This window comes from Canis lupus, chromosome 14 (assembly GCF_003254725.2).
Source record: "Canis lupus dingo isolate Sandy chromosome 14, ASM325472v2, whole genome shotgun sequence".
Taxonomy (NCBI): domain Eukaryota; kingdom Metazoa; phylum Chordata; class Mammalia; order Carnivora; family Canidae; genus Canis; species Canis lupus.
The window spans coordinates 13,611,472-13,629,425 of record NC_064256.1 but is presented as its reverse complement, the minus strand read 5'-3'; the positions used below and the strand labels follow the sequence as shown (position 1 = coordinate 13,629,425).

Below are 17,954 nucleotides of genomic sequence, written 5' to 3'. Positions count from 1 at the left end.
CAGCAGTAACAAAAAAATATCATTGTTTCCACTTCTCTTAAAAAGAATCCCTGACTCTTCCAATGGGTCAAGTTTGTCTACTATTTTTCCCTAATAGTGAAGCATTTCGAAAGTAATTTGAAAAGTGACAGTCATTTATACTGGTCTATTTGTGAAACTATATAGACTACTGTTGTATACACAGAACAAACACAAAGTTTTTCTTTAATTCCAAGGGTTATTAACTAAATGAAGAACTACAAAGATGTGATCATTAGTAATTCATACTAATCTTTAACAACAAACTAATGGACTAGCAGGGTATCTGTGTATGAAAGAGAAAGTGTTCATATCTCTGACAAAATATGAATATGAACCTTTCTGTGTTAATTCCTATAAAGCTTTCTGTTTTGGTTAATGTTAGTTGTTAAAATACTAAAATTTTATTTTAATATATTTAAAATAAATATTTTGAGAAAATATCATGATATGAGCCTAAGGTATTTTTCTACAAAAGAATGTAAGATCATTGTATTTACTTAAAAAAAAATAATACTATGCAATAGCTAGTTTATGTTCAGTAAGCAGGAATCATTTGCTATATCTATTTATATTAGAGATAGACAGTGGATGCCACTCTGTAAAACCCCACTAACTAAAAGGAAAACATTTTAGTAAATGAAATTTGTCTTACTCTTTTTGATAAAAAAGATTTTAATATGCTCATAATAATCCCAATGTCAATTTTGCACAGTTCATTTAAAAATACTTTTACAAACATATCATTTGATACTTGCTTAAAAAGCCCATGAAGCAAAGGTGGAAAGAACTATCATTAGTTTCAAATTTACCATTGGAAAAAGTTAAGAATTAGGTTAATACAATTTGCCCAAGCTCATGCAGATAAACTGCTCAAGGAAGAAACCTAATTCTTACTTTAAGTTCTATATGTTTCTATTAAACCATACCATTTCCTGTAACACAAAAATATTTAAAGAGAATTTAACCTATGTTATAGTTCATAGGGAATTTTTAAAAAAGATTTTTACTTATTTATTTGAGAGAGAGAGAACATGTGTGCAAGAGAGAGCATAAGCAGAGCACTGGAGCAGAGGGAGAAGCAGACTCCTCGCTGACCAGGGGAGCCCAACGCGGGACTTGATCCCAGGACTCCGGATCATAACCTGAGCCAAAGACAGGAGCTCAACTGACTGATTATTGAGTCAGTTCCTAGATGGAACCTCGGCGCCCAGGAATTTTAAATGAATAAAAAGTACAAAGGAAAATAAGAGGCCATTATTTTACTCTCTGTCAGATGTAAGGCTACAAATAAATATGATAGGAAGACTAGCTGGGAAGAAATGTTTTTTGTCTCCTTGGAAATACAGGAATTTCTTTTATAGATCTATACGAAAAAAAAGAAAAAGAAAAACTGAAAACTTTAACCTAACAAAGATTAATAAATGGAAGAAATTCCTATATATTTAACTAAGATATTCCACAAAAAGATAAAGATATTAAATAAATCTATATACCTAAGATTTTTGTCACTGTCCCTATAGCTAAATTGGCTCTTAACAAAATTATTTTGACTCCTAGAAGAACTATGATTACAATGGCTCTAGACCCCCAAATTCCATGGGACACATGCCTGAGACAGAATTCTGGTTTTTGATACTAGGAATTACCCACTATTCCTGGCATTCCCCTATATAAGAAAAGGTCTACTTTTTTTTTCTCCATATTGAGTCCACCATGTTTAAAGTATATTCTAAGAGTAAGATCAAAACTATTTCTGCTTGCTTCCTAATGTCAACATTGTATTATGAACTGTTGAAAAATACCAAGCACACACACAAATCTAACTAGTTTTAGTGAAACGCTTTTTGTGAAATATTTGCTACATGTGAAATACTTCTACTCATATAAAACCATACCTGAAGTGTAATGTTGCACAGATCTCATTTAATATAACAGTCTTTACTGCAATAGAGGGTGTGGGAGAACAAATGGAACACGAAGTTCTAGTTAAAGAGCTGTCCAGAGGGTTCAGTCCATTAAGTGTCTGACTCTCGATTTCAGCCCAGGTCATGATCTCCGGTTGTGAGAGAGCCCAACATGGGGCTCCATGCTGCTGGGGTGGGCGTGGAGCCTGCTTGGGATTTCTCTCTCCCTTTCCCTCTGCCCCACCGTCCCCCCACCAACGTGCATGATCTCTTTCTCTCTCTCCTTAAAAAAAAAAAAAAAACAAGTTGTCCATTGTAGGCTGAGCATCTTGTTAGTACAGTCTAACAGTCTAAAAAAACATTTTTAATAAAATACACTTCTAAGTTTGAGATAACATTTTAAAAGTAACTTAATTCAGTATTCAAAAGAATAATGAAGTGTACTGAACTGAAAAAGATATTTTTATCATTTAGTCAAAGACGTCCTTTACATGTATTAACAGAATAGAAGCTGTTAGGAAAATTAATTTTTATTCTCTTAATCAAATAAACACCCCAATAATTTTGACTGAAAGTTTGATTCTTGTCATCAACACTTCCAAAGACTTCAAAAAACTGTAAACTTTAAACTTCTTAGTTTTTATCTCATAGAAAACCTGGAGCATTAATAAAGCTTGCTTATATAACCAAAGTTATGTAACAAATGAGCCAAAGATAAACCCTAAGATGACTAAATTCAATAACAAGGTATACACTAAAAAAGAAAATTCTCTTTCTCTAGTTGAAAATATTTTTTGTTCTAAAGGATCTAACCAAAACAGTACACTGAATTGCCAAAACACATTATATATGCTGAAAGTGAAAGGTAAAAAAGATATGTAAAACTTCCATGTAAAGCTTTATACGTTAGATTGTATCTCTATAAGGAAGTTTTTCATTTGAGAAGCAAATGAAAATTGTGAGCAACTTCTGATATTACTGTGATCTGGAAGAAAAACTTCCACTTTTTATTAGGTATATTCTTGCCATTTGTCTGTTGACTAGAAAAATATTAAAAACCAGGAAAACAAAGTAACACCTAATAATAACAGCACTTTTCCTCTCTAAATATATATAATTTAACTCTAATTGAAACATATCTCTATACTGCTATCTTTAGTATTCATTAAGACTATTCGAAGGCCTTTCAGGTACTTCAATAACAAATACCCTTTGGATGGCGTCCACGGTGAACCACCAGTATAGATCATATAAGCACTGTACAATATCATGCTTCAAATTTTCCCCTTTGAGAGTCAGAAGTTACTCTACATACTGAAAATGGAATATTATGAGAAATATTATCTTATAAACCAAAGAAATTTCATTATCACATTCTTGTTCTCTTGCCCAATTTAGTCTCTATAAATGAAATTATAGAAGAGTCTCCCTCATGACATGAAAAATAGATTTTAGCCTTATAAATGTTTTATTTCATTCAATGTCCAACTGAATCAGAATGAAAACTGATGAAAAGTAAATCTCCAAAGATATTGCTAAGAATGTCAGATTCATTAATGATTTTATCAACAAAAATATAATAAATTCCTATTAAGAGGCGAGAACTGTGCTAGGTACTAAAGTTAAATGGTGAACCACCTAAGCATGGTCCCTCTCCATGGAGCTTTGCACCTTTGCGGGGACAGGCAACAAACAAAAGAGAAAGGTCATTAGAGCTGATGATAAGTAGTATAAAGCAAATAAACAGGTTATTGAGGCAGAGGAGAACCGAAGAACTCAACTCTGAAGAAAATCACTTAAGCGTTTAGGCCTTAAACCCACAGAGGTCTGATCACAGAGGGCTCTATAGGCCATATAACATTAATAATAAATGTAAATATTTACGAGTGCCAAGAACAGTTACGAATGCTTTATATGAATTATCTTCTTTACCAGCACATATGCCAGAGAGGGACGAAGCATTTGTCTAAGATTCTACAGCTAGAAAGTGGTTTAACCAGGATTTGACTCTAGGAAATGTATTTGAAGAGAAAACATTTTAATGCTTTAAGTGGGAACCAACACAATCTTTTTAACTTTTAAGAAGATTGGCTGGAAGAAAGGGGAGGAAATGGAAACTCACTTGGGACACCAACAGGGGAGTGTAGAAAGAGATAAATGAGGTACTATTGCTCTTGCAATCATGGACATTAAGGTCAAGAGATACATCAAGATAGATTTTGGAGAGAGGACTGGCAAGATTTGCTAATTAGGCATGATTATAGAGAATGAAGAAGAAAGAGAAATAAAATATGACTTTTAGGTTCTGACTTGATCAAACATGTACCTAGGCTGTGAAACCATTTGTTAAGAAAGAGGTAAAGAGGGTTAGAGGAGAAAAAAAAATCAAGATATCTGAACTATCAAGCAGAGATATAAAAGTGGTGTCATGACCATACAGGTAGTATTTAAAGACATTCTAAAAATTCGAATGAAGATAGAATGGAAAATGAATAGAGATTAAGATCACATAATGTAGGGCTGAGCCAGAAGAATACTGACCTTTCAAAGTTGTAAAGAGCAAAAGAATTCAAAAGGAAAGACAGAGACCAAGTCAGAAGAGCAATGACAGAAAAAGAAAGAAAAGCCAAGGAAGGTTATATAGGTTAAAGACAGAGGTTTTTCAAGAAAGAAGAAGTATTTAACTGTTTTAGCTGGGCAATGGTATAAAGTATGGACAAGAGAAATATCCATTTGGTAGCTTGTATATTGTTGGTATCCTTTTAAAAATTACTCTTGGTGGAATGATGAGAGACAGAACCTGGAAAAGAGTGGATACAAGAGAGACTCTGAAATGATGACAGTAGGTATAAACATTTCTTCAGAAGTGAGGTGATGAAGCAGGACACAGAAATGAGCAAAAGGAAATACAGGTTCAATGGAGAAGTTTTCTTCTTTTCAAAGTAGGAGATACTAGTTTATGTTTCTACAGGGGTGGGAATGATCCAACAACAGTAGGAAAGAGATTCAGAATGAGAAAAAAAGAAAGGTGAAATGAATAGAAGAGGTGAATGGGGAGAGGATCCAAAAGAAGGCGGCCCGAACAGGAGGAGAGACATTCCAACACAACAAAAAAGAACAAAGAGAATAGGCTTACAGTGTGACTGCGGCTAGGAATAAGAGATTCATTTATGTTGAGTTTAATATTCTAATGAAAGAAGGTCTGACATTATTATGCTAATGAAAATACCTCGTTCTTTCTAAATGGTAATTTTTACAGGGCACTCAGAATGCTTATTACTCTCAGGTCACATGGTCTTTATGTATGACCAAGATTATTCTTACCTTTACAACAGAATAACATCAAATGTATCCTTGAAGTTTTTCTTAATTGTTTCCAGGAATTACTGCTTCCATGGCTCTTGGACAGCGAAAGAGTTTTCAAAGTTTATCCATGTTATAGCCCATATCAGTACTTCATTTTTTTTTTAAATACAAAGTTTATTTAGACAAGATGCTTGATGAAGGGAACACTATCTAGGATTCATCTCTTCAAGACTAATGTATTCCTACTAAACAGAGAATACCCTTCATTTAATATCTACATACAAAAGTGTTACAAAACTGTCCTTGATTTTACAATAATAAATGAAAAACATTAAAATTCTCCAAACAAGGTATGCCAGAATTTTCATGATGTTGTTGTTTTTCTTAAACAGTGAAAGCAAAATAATTTACTGAAATATAAAGAGCTGAATGAGCATGAGCATGGAGAATGAGCATATTTTCACAGAATCATGATTTTTCCCCATCTCATCTAGATTTGATATCAATCAAAATATAACACTGGACATTTAGTATTAAAAAAGCACAACATGCTTGTGCAGATGTGCCACTTATTTAATGTACAGTAAAGGAATGGGAAAGGGGGAAATGAAAAAAACAGAACTATCACGTTGTAGTCAGGATGTGGTAGAACCAATTGTGTTTTCGTTTTTTTTAAACAGAGAATGCGTCTTGGTCTATAGGAAGAGTTCTGGAATAAAGTAACAGGTTCCTTCTTTAGTAGACACCTGTCTGCTGCTAGAACACATCAATTTTACCTTTATCTTCTATTTCTGATTGTGTGGGTATGTCAGTTTCACTGACTGGCTGCCTTTCAAACAGGAATCTGATCTGCCTCATAGAGAAACTCTGTCTTTCATGGTAGGCTTTCCTGAGTTTGCTTAATGTTGTATGCCTCTTAAGCTTCCACTGCACTATACAGAACCTTCCTGGCCCACCACCTTCAAATTAATATGATTATTTTTCTCAGTCTTGATTCCTTCCTTGGGCTTTTCATCCACCATGGAGAACTTCGGAGTCTCCTCAGCTGCCAATTCACAAAGGAGGTACCATCCACACCGAATGAGCACACAAGCAAGCATCAGTAGTGGCAGAAGACGCACATCATTTCTTTGTATGGCTGAATATCATCTTACTGTATGGAATACACATTATTCATTCATTCATTCATTCATTCATTCATCAGTTCATTGGACATTTGGGTTGTTTCCACTTTTTGGCTATTATGAGTAATGTTACTATGAACATTTGTAGAGATACTTTTCATGAACATATTTTCAATTCTCCTGGAAATATAGAGAGAGTCACGTGCTAGTTTATATTGTAAATCTCTATTTATCCTTTTGAAGAATTGCCAGACTGTTTTTCAAAGGGTCTGCATCATTTTGCTTTTCTACTATCAATGTATGAGGGTTTCAATTTTTCCAGATCCTTATCAATACTTGTTATTATGTGTTCTTTTGATTTTAGCCATCCTAGTATGTGTGCGGTAGTATCTCATTGTGGTTTTGATTTGCAATTCCCTGATGGTTAATTATAATGAGCATCTTCTAAGGATTATTGGTCATTTGTATATCTTCTTTGGAAAAATGTCTATTCAAATTCTTTGCCCATTTTAAAATGTTTTATTTTCAATTACTAACTTTTAAGTATTCTTTATACATATTCTAGATAGAAGTTCCTTATCAGACATAGGCATTGCAAAAGTTTTTTCCCATTCTTTTGGTCATCTTTTCATTTTCTTGATGGTATTCTTAAAGGCACGAATTTTTAAGTTTGATTATGCCTATTTATCTATTTTTTCTTTTGTGGCTTATATATTTGGTATTACATCCAGGAAACTATTATTAATCCAAGGTCATGAAAATTTACATTTGTATTTTCTTCTAAGAGTTTTCCATGTAAGTCTTATCCATTTTCAGTAATTTTTGTATATGCTATGAGGCAGTAGTATACAAGCAATTTTTACTAATATTTTTCATCTTAATAATGTAAAACTTTTAAACAGATTAAGATTCTAAAAGTCCTCCTTAGCTCTTGAAAGATATGTTAATTGTTCACTATTCTATCTTCTATAAGTGAGAAAAGTATTTATCAATTCCTTTTTCACTTTGTGACAGCTCAGTAATTTTTGAACTTTTATACTTTACTCCTTGCTTCTCTTAGTCCTACTACAATATCAAGAAAATTAATATTTTTTCTGAGAAAAACTTTTGTCATTATAAATTAAGTACTGTGGTACAACCGTAAAGTAATAAACAGGTGTCCGTAAAACTAATTTTACCTCTTCTTTATCTTTTCCATACATGCTACTTCAAATTACCAGAATGTTTTCATTCTTGTTTGAAGTGTCACATTTGTATTTCTTAGATTGACTTTTCTAAATTATTTTTCAGTCTGTGGGTGGGGAAAAATAAAACTTGGAGTAAATTAATTCAGTTTCTACTTTACCTACCTCTCTATTTCTCAGTCTTCCCAGCAAACTACCAAAACAATTCCCCACTTTCTTTTTTTTTTTTTTTTTTTTTTTTTTTTTAGCTTAGATTCTAATTTCAAGTCTGCCAACCTCCCAACTCTGGCTATTTCACAGTAATATTTCAATCCCTAAGCAATGAAACTCTGCAAGGGTTGTTTTCAATTGCTCACTAAGACATCCTCCACCTCAGGAAAAAAAAAAAAAAATCACTTTAATTCTCTAACACTATGGAGCCATGTGACATACAACTACCAGAGGATTTACTGTATTTCTCATTCCTATACTTCCTCCATCCAATCTTATCCTTAGATTTTCACTGATTAGTATTCTCAAGCTTGCCTGTCTTAGCTTATGTAGCTCCTCCTTCTGTACTGGGATAAACACTTGTATAATACCATTTAAAGGACGTCATTACTCTTTATCTTTGAAGAGAAGATCAAGAAGAAATCACTTGATTCAAATACTCCCAAGATTCCTAAAGGATCAGAGATCATTTCTCATTGCTCTACAAGAACTTATATCAGGCAGCATCTAGACAAAAGGTAAGATATAGCTATTCTTTCCAAGAGTTTGCTTATATTTTACAAACCTAACCTTCCAAGTAATAGATATGCTTTGGCTAGAGGTTCACAATCAAATTCATTTATAATTAAGAGGTTTCTTTGGTTTGATTTCAGTAAAAAAAACAAAAACAAAAACAAAAACAAAACAAAACAAAAAAATAGCGTAGTTTTTTTTTTTTTTTTTTTAAAGACAACTTTGCAACTGTGTTTTTTATTTAATGAGAATTCCGAAATAATTCCCTACTTCCTTTCCAGGAACTGGAGCCATTATATTGACATTTAAATACTATGTGTGTGTATATAGATAAAGATGACATATTTGCAGGTATGTGTGCAGATTTACTGAGCCATGTTTCTGTTTGAATAATATATGCTTATACATTGCTGCAAGAGTATTTTTATTTCGTGGATTTTTTAGAGCCGAATCATTTCCTTTTATCAAAAAGGACAACTAAAACCTCAGAACAGGGATCCCTGGGTGGCGCAGCGGTTTGGTGCCTGCCTTTGGCCCAGGGCGCGATCCTGGAGACCCGGGATCGAATCCCACATCGGGCTCCCGGTGCATGGAGCCTGCTTCTCCCTCTGCCTGTGTCTCTGCCTCTCTCTCTCTCTCTCTCTCTGTGACTATCATAAATAAATAAAAATTAAAAAAAATAAAATAAAATAAAACCTCAGAACAAGGCAAAAAGCATTTCCCTTTAAATATTTGAACTACTCATTCTAAAAATAATCTATTCAAGAATTATTTCTACTCCACCCAATTGTCTAAGAAACAAAGGTAACTTAGATTATTATTATTAGATTATTAAGCATTAAAATAAATGCTTTAATTTCTACTCAGAAGACTGTCATAACCTTAATGCAACTTTGTTATTGCATAGGAGATGATTATTGTGTAGACTTGGATTCGATTTTATTAATTTAGGATTTTTTAGGTTTGATCTATGAGATTCTGATACTACTTTTATTTTCAAAGCCTTAGTAACCTTAATATTTAGTATCTTTCACAATTAAACTTATTTACCAGTAATAATAGAAGAAACAAATTTTTCATTTCATGAAGTTCATCTCAAACACCTAAGAGTTAATCATCATTTCACTGCCTATCTTTAGAAATATCCCTAAGAATCATATTGCTATCAAAGAATTCAATAAATACATACCAAATAATTATGTGGTGTGGTAACAGCGTTAATGATATGGCAGTAATCATTTTGTACTATATAAGCATATCAAATCAACATGTACATCTTAAACTTAGAGTATGTCAATTACATCTAAGTAAAGTGGGGAAAAAGCAAACAAATAAACAAAACAAGAATGTACCATAATAAAGGCCCAGATATTCTCCAAATCTAAAATGCCAAATATTGCATCAGGACATGGAAATTAAGATTCCAGATACATGATTTCTTTATATATGTGCCTAATTTCCTCTATCAAAACTTGTTTTAAAAAAAACTTGTTAAAAAAAAAAACTTGTTTATAGCTGTCACTGTCTTCTTCTCTTTCAGAAATATGATCTATGAGGTAGAAATAAGTATGGTAATTTAGAAGTGTCTAAGGCAGTGTGGTCCAATAGAATGTTCTGCATCTGTGCTAACCAATTCGATAGCCATTAGCCACACATGCCTACTGAACATCTGGAATGTGATATGGAAACAGAGGAAGTGATTTGCGAATTTTACCTACTCTTAATTAATATTAATTTACATAGTGGTGTGTGGTTAGTGGCCACTGTATTAAACAGTACATGTTTAAGTTATTCAAATTATTGAATATTTTCATTTACAAATACTTTTGAAATGGAGAAAAGTGATTTCTTAAATAGAATAGTGGTTTCTATAAATACAGAGATTAGTAGACCAGAATTTTATAGGAATGCCTGTTGTCCTAATATGAATATTTTTTCTACCATTGTAAAAATATAATAAAGTCCTGTTTTTCACATGGCACAACATGTCATCTCTTAAGTGTATACAACCTAAGAAAAACAACACTGGTACAGCCTGCCATAAAAAGACAATTGAGCGATCATTAGGTATATATACAAATTAAAACAAAGAAATAAAGTGTGGAAAGAGAAAGAACACTATAGGAATTTCATGGTTAGATTTTTCTTCAAATTCATGGTCAGGGAAAATTCTATGGAGAGAATGAAACTTCAAGTATAAAAGTGTGAGAAACAGAAATGATTCAGAGAAAAGATATTCTAGGTATAATGTGAAGCCTGAAGAGATACACCAAAGTAGATGTATGTTTAGCTGACAAATGTCATTTTTCTGAGAAGACAGTGGATTTACCTGAGCAGTACAAAAAAGAGGAAATAAAATAGCTGAGGACTTTAGAAAGGAATGAATTTTCATTCTATTTTTATGTCTAATCTTTTAAATATATATCTGAAAATCAAAAGGACTTTTAAACCTGGTTGTTTTGAAGTCTCTCAGAGCTGTAGAGATGTATTCAGATAAATGTTTTTCCATGAGTGCTACTCTGATCCAGGCTCTACCCTAAAAGGAAGAAGAAAGAAACAAATGTGAAAAAAAATTACAAGTTAAAAAAAATACGCTGCCCATTGTGTCATCAAAAATATAAGCATTTTAATATGTAAAAAACAATTCAGTCAAAATATATGTTTGATAAAGGCTAAAAGATACTTAAGTAGATAAGAACAGGTAAAGTTTGCTTACATATAGTATACATTTGTTTCTCTAGAGATATAGGGTACAGTGTATCATACTAAATTTCTATCCTCTAAAGGGACATAATTATTAATAATGAGTCAGGGACTTCTTTTCATAACTCTACCTCAATGCCCATATCAACATGCTAATTAAAATTGAGTCCCCTTATAAAACGTGAACAGAGTCATTCTCTTCGAAAAAAATAAGCTGTCACACCACTTGCTTTAGAATATTTCCCACATACACTTTTAGAGGGAGGTTTTAGATAACTAATAATGAACCAAATTTCATTATTTATCATGCATCCAAATCATGAATTACTGAGTTTACACCTAGGACATTCTAAAAACTATTACTGAATCTTTAACCCAGGGGGGAAAAAAAAAAAAAACAAACTAACACACAGCAAAATTACTCAAAACCATATTCTAGCAGAAAATCACAGAAGCAGACAATTCTGACTAAATGTGAATAATTTAGTTTTACTTTTGAAAGGGGTAATATCATTCAATAGTTGAGACTAGTCAGTTGATTTTTTTTTAAATAATCCAAAGCATTTCTCCTGGACTCTTTGTGTAGAATAAAAGAATATAAGAGGACATATTTGCAATAAGCATTTTTAAAGGACATATTTGCAATGAGAATTTTTAAATTTGATTACTTTCATTTTCACTCAGCCCTCCTTCAAGTCTCCAGAAAATCCATTAAGATTAATGAGATAGAAAGTCAAAACACTGCAATGGCAATTGAGAACAAAGGTGACACTAATCAATGGATATGATGGTTGACTACCCACATGGAAGAAAAAACCATTCTTTAAAAAATATCTACAACTCTACTGAATTCACCAAACTTCTAGACAGGAAGGATCAAGAAGCAATCTAGACAGTGGTAAAACCTGGCCAACTAGAAGCAGCAGTATTTTTAGGAAATAAAGAATGATATGGGTGTGATTAGCACAGGCAGTCAATTTGCCCCTCAGCTCAAAACCTCCTTTAGCTTGCACGGTGCTCAGTCCACTGTTTCTGCAGAGTAAGCCTTGGGAACTGAAAATTAACTGTGGCTCATAGGACAAATGAAGGAAGAGGTAAACCACTGGTCAGGGTCAGCAATCCCAAATTTCTGTCTTGAAATTTCCTTTGAAAGACATGGAGGCTGGTAATGGTGGCTTAAATCAAAAGGCTAAGATTTCACCAGAGCAGAAGCTGGGAGAGTTGCTCTCCAGAGAAAGTCAGACACAGGAGACTGTGCTATTGCTAGATAAGAAACGTGAGGAAAGTCCTGCTTCCTGATTTATTCATTTCAATCCATGCAAAACTGGGCTGCACCTAATTTCCTGTCCTTAGATGTTTGTGGAATTCTCTATTATATTGTGATAATACACTGTGCTAATTTTAACAGTTTCTTTTCCTTCAACAAAAGAATTTTTACTAGAATAGACGATAAACAGACTCATAAAGGTTGTTGGGGCCATAAAATAGGGGTCGAAAAACCAGATTTAGGATTTTAGACTTTATCAGTTGGGTAATGACGAACCACATACAGTTTTTTTTTCTCTAGAAACACAAATACTCATTTCTTTGTTACTGGAAGTTTTTGAAAAGTAAATAAACAAACAGCAGCCACCACTTCTTAAGGCTGTAATTAATATATGCTTGGCTCTGTTTTAAGATACATTAAGAAATTCAGATACATTAAGATATCTAATCTTCCTCAGGGCACCTGGGAGGTCAGTCACTTAAGCTTCCATCAGACTCTGGATTTTTGGCTCAGGTCAGGATCTCAGTGGAGCTCCACACTCATCAGAGATTCTGTCTAAGATTCTCCCTCTCCCTCTCCTTCTCCTCTCCGCTGGCTTGTGTTCTGTCTCTATAATATATAAATCTTAAAAATATATATATATTTAATTTCCCAAGAATTGTATGAGTTAGATTATAATACTTTCCTCACTTTTTTCTAAGAGGAAATAAAAAATAGACAAATTAAGAAGATAGGAAACATCTCAACACCAAACGAACCAACTTAATTGAATTAAAACCTATATATCCTATCTTCCCTCCAGTTTCAAGGGATAAACTGTAATCGCTTAAGGAAATAAAAAGACAAATTACAGAGTTATCAAAGATATCTGCATTATATGCATCTGACAAAAGGCTCATTTATAAAATACAAATAATTCTTACAAATCCATAATGACTCAATTAAAAATGGGGCCTGCAAGGGGAAGGCTTGAACTATAGATTCAATTTCTTTAGTGAATATCAGAATATTCAGATGTTTTCTTCATTTTTATATTAGTCATAATTTTTTTCAAAGAATTTGTCCATTTCATTTAAAGTTTGTAATTTATAGGTATGAATTTATTCATAATATCCTTGTAGGATTTTTAATGCCTGCGGGGTCTATGGGGTTGGTAGGCCTCTTCTTTATTCCTAATACTGGTAATTTATAATCTCTCTTTTTCTCTTTATGAATAGTCTTGCTAGAAGTTTATCAATTGTATTAATCTTTTTAAAACCACCAAGTTTTAGTTGTTTTTTTTTTAAGATTTTATTTATTCATGAGAATACACAGAGAGGAGAGAGAGAGAGAGAGAAAGGCAGAGACACAGGCAGGGAAGAAGCAGGCTCCATACAGGGAGCCCGAAGTGGGACTCGATCCTGGGACCCCAGGATCACCCCCTGGGCAGGCGCTAAACCGCTGAGCCACCCAGGCTGCCCCCAAGTTTTAGTTTTATTGATTTTCTTCTAGTGTACATTTTTTTCATTTAATTCAATGTTTGCTCTTCATTCTTTCCTTCTTTTTGAATATATTACTTTTTAAAAATAGCTTCTTCAGGTGAAAACTCTGATCACAGATTTTTAGCCTTCAGTCTTTGTTTATATATACCTAAGAGCCTATTTAAGCCTATTTTCCTCTAAGCACAAGTTTTTACATTTTTATTATCAATACTTTCCATATATTTTTCAATTGTAATTTCTTCTTTCAGTTGACTCACCTAAGCATTTTCTAGTTATCTTTTGTTATTAATTATAGCTTAATTCTACTGTTATTCCAGAACATACTTTAGATGATTTCAATCTGAAATGCACATGGAAATGAATTGTAACTCAGCCAAAGATAAATTTTTGTTTAAGTTCTATGTTTGGTATGAATGAATATTTTGTGGTTTTCTATTTACACTTTATTATATACTCCAGTTTTCTGGTACTACTAGTCTTTATATTTTCTATTACAATTACTTAGAAGTTCATCATCTGCATCTCCCATAGGTCTGTTTCAATTGTCTTTTTTATATTTCTTAGTTTTGGTCATTGGATCTTGCTTCCTGGTATACTGGTTTTTGATTGAATATTGGACATTGTATATAAAAGTTTGTAGCTGTACTAATGCTACTACTTTTCCTCAGATATATTTTTCTTCAAGGAAGCAAGCAGTATAGTTGAAAATCACTTTGCACTATTCAAGGACACCACTTCTAGGTCTTTTTGGGGCTGGTCTTCATCTGAATTTCCCTTATTCCCAAGGTAGAGCCTTTCTGGGGTCTCAAATAAAAGCCTAGAGTATTTTACAGGGCCCCTCCAACTTATTTGACCTGGAACTCTAAACTTTGTTTCTCCAGAACAAGACTGTGAAATCTTAATCAGCTTTTCTAGCCTCCTACCTGCTGCTTTCGGCTAGGTTTATGAGACTTTTGCTCTGTGCTTAAGGTGGCTAATAACTGGCAAATAGCTCACAAGAAGACTGCATATATGACTTCAGACACATATGTCTACGGACCCTTGATATATTAAGTCCTGGTTTCACTGGCAGTTCCCAGCTCCCATTTCTGTTTCTCTAGCCCAGGGGAACTGAAAGAACCCCTAAGAATTCTCTGATTAGCCTCTATACCAACTATGTGAACAGATAAATGCCCTTAGGCCAAAAGCCAAGATGAACGTAATGTTCACCTCATATACCATTGTTCTATCCAGTATTGTGGCCACTCTAGTCCTCACAACTTGGTTATTCTCTTAGGTCTTAAACTTGTTGCTTTGCGTACTTTATCCAGTCTATAGTTGTTCTTGGCAGAAGAGTTGCTCTGACATAAGCTATGCTGTCATCACTAGAAGCAGAAACTGATTCATTTCTCACCTCCAGGATCATATCTTTTTTTTTTTTACTCCAGTCAAACTCTTCTAACATGACTTTCCCTCAATATACATTCTCCATAGTCTACTCAGTTCTAGTATTTGATAACTCCAGTGTATCTGTGATTAATGTCCCCTCTGCCCCTGCCTCAGCCTCTTTCCATAGAAAATTTGGCTAACTTGCCTCTAAGAAGAGTAGGGACAAAGTCAGCTTCTGAACAAAGGAAAAAGTAAAAAGTAAACAAGAGCATTAGTCTTAAAAAGACAAGGAGGGATTAGGGATTTCTGTCCTAAGAATGTGTTAAGGACTGCATTCATAGTTCTGACATGGTATAGGTGCTCAATAAAAATTTATCTGATGGAAGGATGCATGAATATATGAATGGTTGATGTGACCAGCATATTCAGAAATTGGTCTAATATGTCAAACTCAGTAACAGAAGGAATGTACAGGGTAAGCAACCACAAACTAGGAAAGCCTAACTCACCCACAAACAAGTATTGTTCTTAAAAACAAAGAAAAAGAAAAACACATACGCCGGAAGGCAAGAAGAACTCAAGAACAGAACAGAGCTCATATTCTGGATGGAAAAACCAACAATAACAAAAGGAAGAAAAGGATTGCTTGAGCTTGAAATCAGTTGGAATACCAAGAAAATTCAAATGAAATATCTGTAAGGTAAATAACAGTAGTAACTAAGGATCCAATTAGGGGAGTTTCTGTCAGAAATCATATATTATGCTTATAAGTAATCAGCCGAATAGCAGATGGGAAAAGTGGGTGTGTTCAGAAGGGAGTGAAATCAATGCCTGCTGAGATGAAGTTAGTTTTCTAAGAGTCCTAATTTAATCTGAAACCTAAAATAGAAATCCCCTGGGGCACCTGGGTGGCTCAGTCAGTTAACCATCTGCTTTCAGCTCAGGTCATGATCTCAGGGTCCTGGGAGTGGGCCCCACATAAAGCTCTGTACTCAATGAGAAGTCTACTTCTCCTTCTCCCTCTGCTCCTCCTCCTGCTCATATCCCTCCCTCTCTCTTTCTCTAATAAACAAATAAAATAAAATAATAAAATAAAATAGAAATCTCATATGCAGAAATCCCATTCCCAGAACCTCTGCATATTATAGCAAGGCTAGCTGCCAATATATCTGAGATGGAAAGATTACAGACATGATCTTCAATTCAAATATTCTATTCCATTGTTAGGCTTTGTTTAAGCCCTGGAGAACAGGCTCAGCTGGTCATGGACTGAGCAAAGGGACTATCAGCATTTCACAGATCTCAGCTTAGAGTGTCTAAGTATCAGCTCTCCCATGGTGGTAAATTTCTACCATATGAATCTAAGATGTGCAGTAGTTCTAGGACACAGACAATCCTGATTCAATTAATGAAACTAAATTTAAATAATGTTTCTATATTGAATTAGTCATTGTTCTGTAAAGTATCTTGTCTTTCACTGCTTAAAATGTCATCCACACAGCCCTAAAGGTATAACCAAAGGTATTCTGCTTTTTACATAGAATTAAAAAATGAAGATCTGTTTGGTTTCAAAGTGAACTGAGTTGCACACTGTTTAGAAGGTAAATTTGGTGCTGTGGTTCTGGTATGTTTTCATAAGTGTCAAGGCTGGTAGTCACTCTAGAAGGCATCTCAAAGGCTCAATAAACCAGCCATCTGAGATATTTGCTTAATCCTTCAATCTTGACAGTTGGCAGGTGTGATTTACTGAGTAGATTAAGTACTTTGCTCTGCCCACTGCAATGAATAAAGACAGAAGTAATCTTTGCTTGCAGACTTCCCAGCATAACCAGGCAAATCATAGATCTCTCTTTTCCCACAAATGGATTTGTTTGAGGCCTGAGCAAAACAAAGATATAAATGTAGGATTTGGAACATGATTGTTCTTTGGTGTTTTGCTACTCAACAATGGTTTTGACAGAATAAATATTAATTCTCTCTGCTGGGCAGCATCTTGCTACACAGGGCTTAGTCACAAGAGTCTCATTAAGAGAGGTGGTCAGCTGGGGTTTGTATTTCTGCACTCCACCCAGGTCCAAATGCTACATTTCTGATGTTTGTTAACTTCTCAATTACCTTTTGTATTTTGATATAATTTGGTTCTATAAATATATTCTCTGCTATATTGAAGGGGCTTAGAATACACTTGTCATGTTAATTGTTCCTTCTTTTAATTTGAAAATAAAGTTTATGTGCCACCTGGGGTAGTTTCTATTTTTATAGACTTGATTCATTCAAATTATAGCCTGCCTTTTAATCTTAACCCACAGAAACCAAGATATTCTTAAACCACAAGGAAAACATGAAAAGAAAAATGATACAAACCCAGCAAAGATGCAAAGGGGAATTCAGATTGTACATTTTTAAGCCTGTAGTCTATCAATTAGATAATAAATGCATAAAGTCAAAAGTTTGAGAAAACAGAGGTCAAAGGATATGAAGACAATATTATGGCTAAGATGTTTTCTATAAGAAAAAATATTTTTAAAAAATCTAGCTATGATTGACTTAAAGATGAAGGCATTATTTGGCTTGAAAAATGTGTGAGGCAGAGAGGAAAACTGATTCAGTCTAAAAAAGGGTAGGAGGTCCTGAATCAGAAAGTTAACTCTTGCTCAGACAGCCCCCTGGTTGGACTGGGAGGAGGCAGTGAAGGAGGGAGCAGCAGTTTTAGAAAGTGAACTCTACACCTTTAGTCTTCACAAATCATAGCTATCAACTTTACCCAAAAATACATTTCCATATTACAAATTTAAAAATGTTTATGTTTCCAATTATTTCACTACATTTAAATATTATAAATCTTATTTATTTTTTATAAATTTATTTTTTAT

General features: G+C 33.7%; 1 protein-coding gene and 1 pseudogene across 14 annotated transcripts in view; both read right to left on the bottom strand.

The window, feature by feature from the left end:
* Positions 1–17,954, bottom strand: part of RUNDC3B (RUN domain containing 3B) — a 167,450-nt gene that overhangs the window by 72,059 nt on the left and 77,437 nt on the right. For all 14 annotated transcript variants that reach the window (XR_007401982.1, XM_035698462.2, XM_049093522.1 and 11 more), the window contains one exon: positions 10,713–10,798. Coding sequence is in view for 13 of the 14 variants with exons in the window: in XM_035698462.2 (XP_035554355.2) it covers positions 10,713–10,798 (86 nt within the window). In the remaining variant the exon portion in view is untranslated. The remainder of the gene's footprint in view (positions 1–10,712; positions 10,799–17,954) is intronic.
* LOC118350581 (small ubiquitin-related modifier 2-like) lies at positions 5,499–6,379 on the bottom strand (annotated as a pseudogene).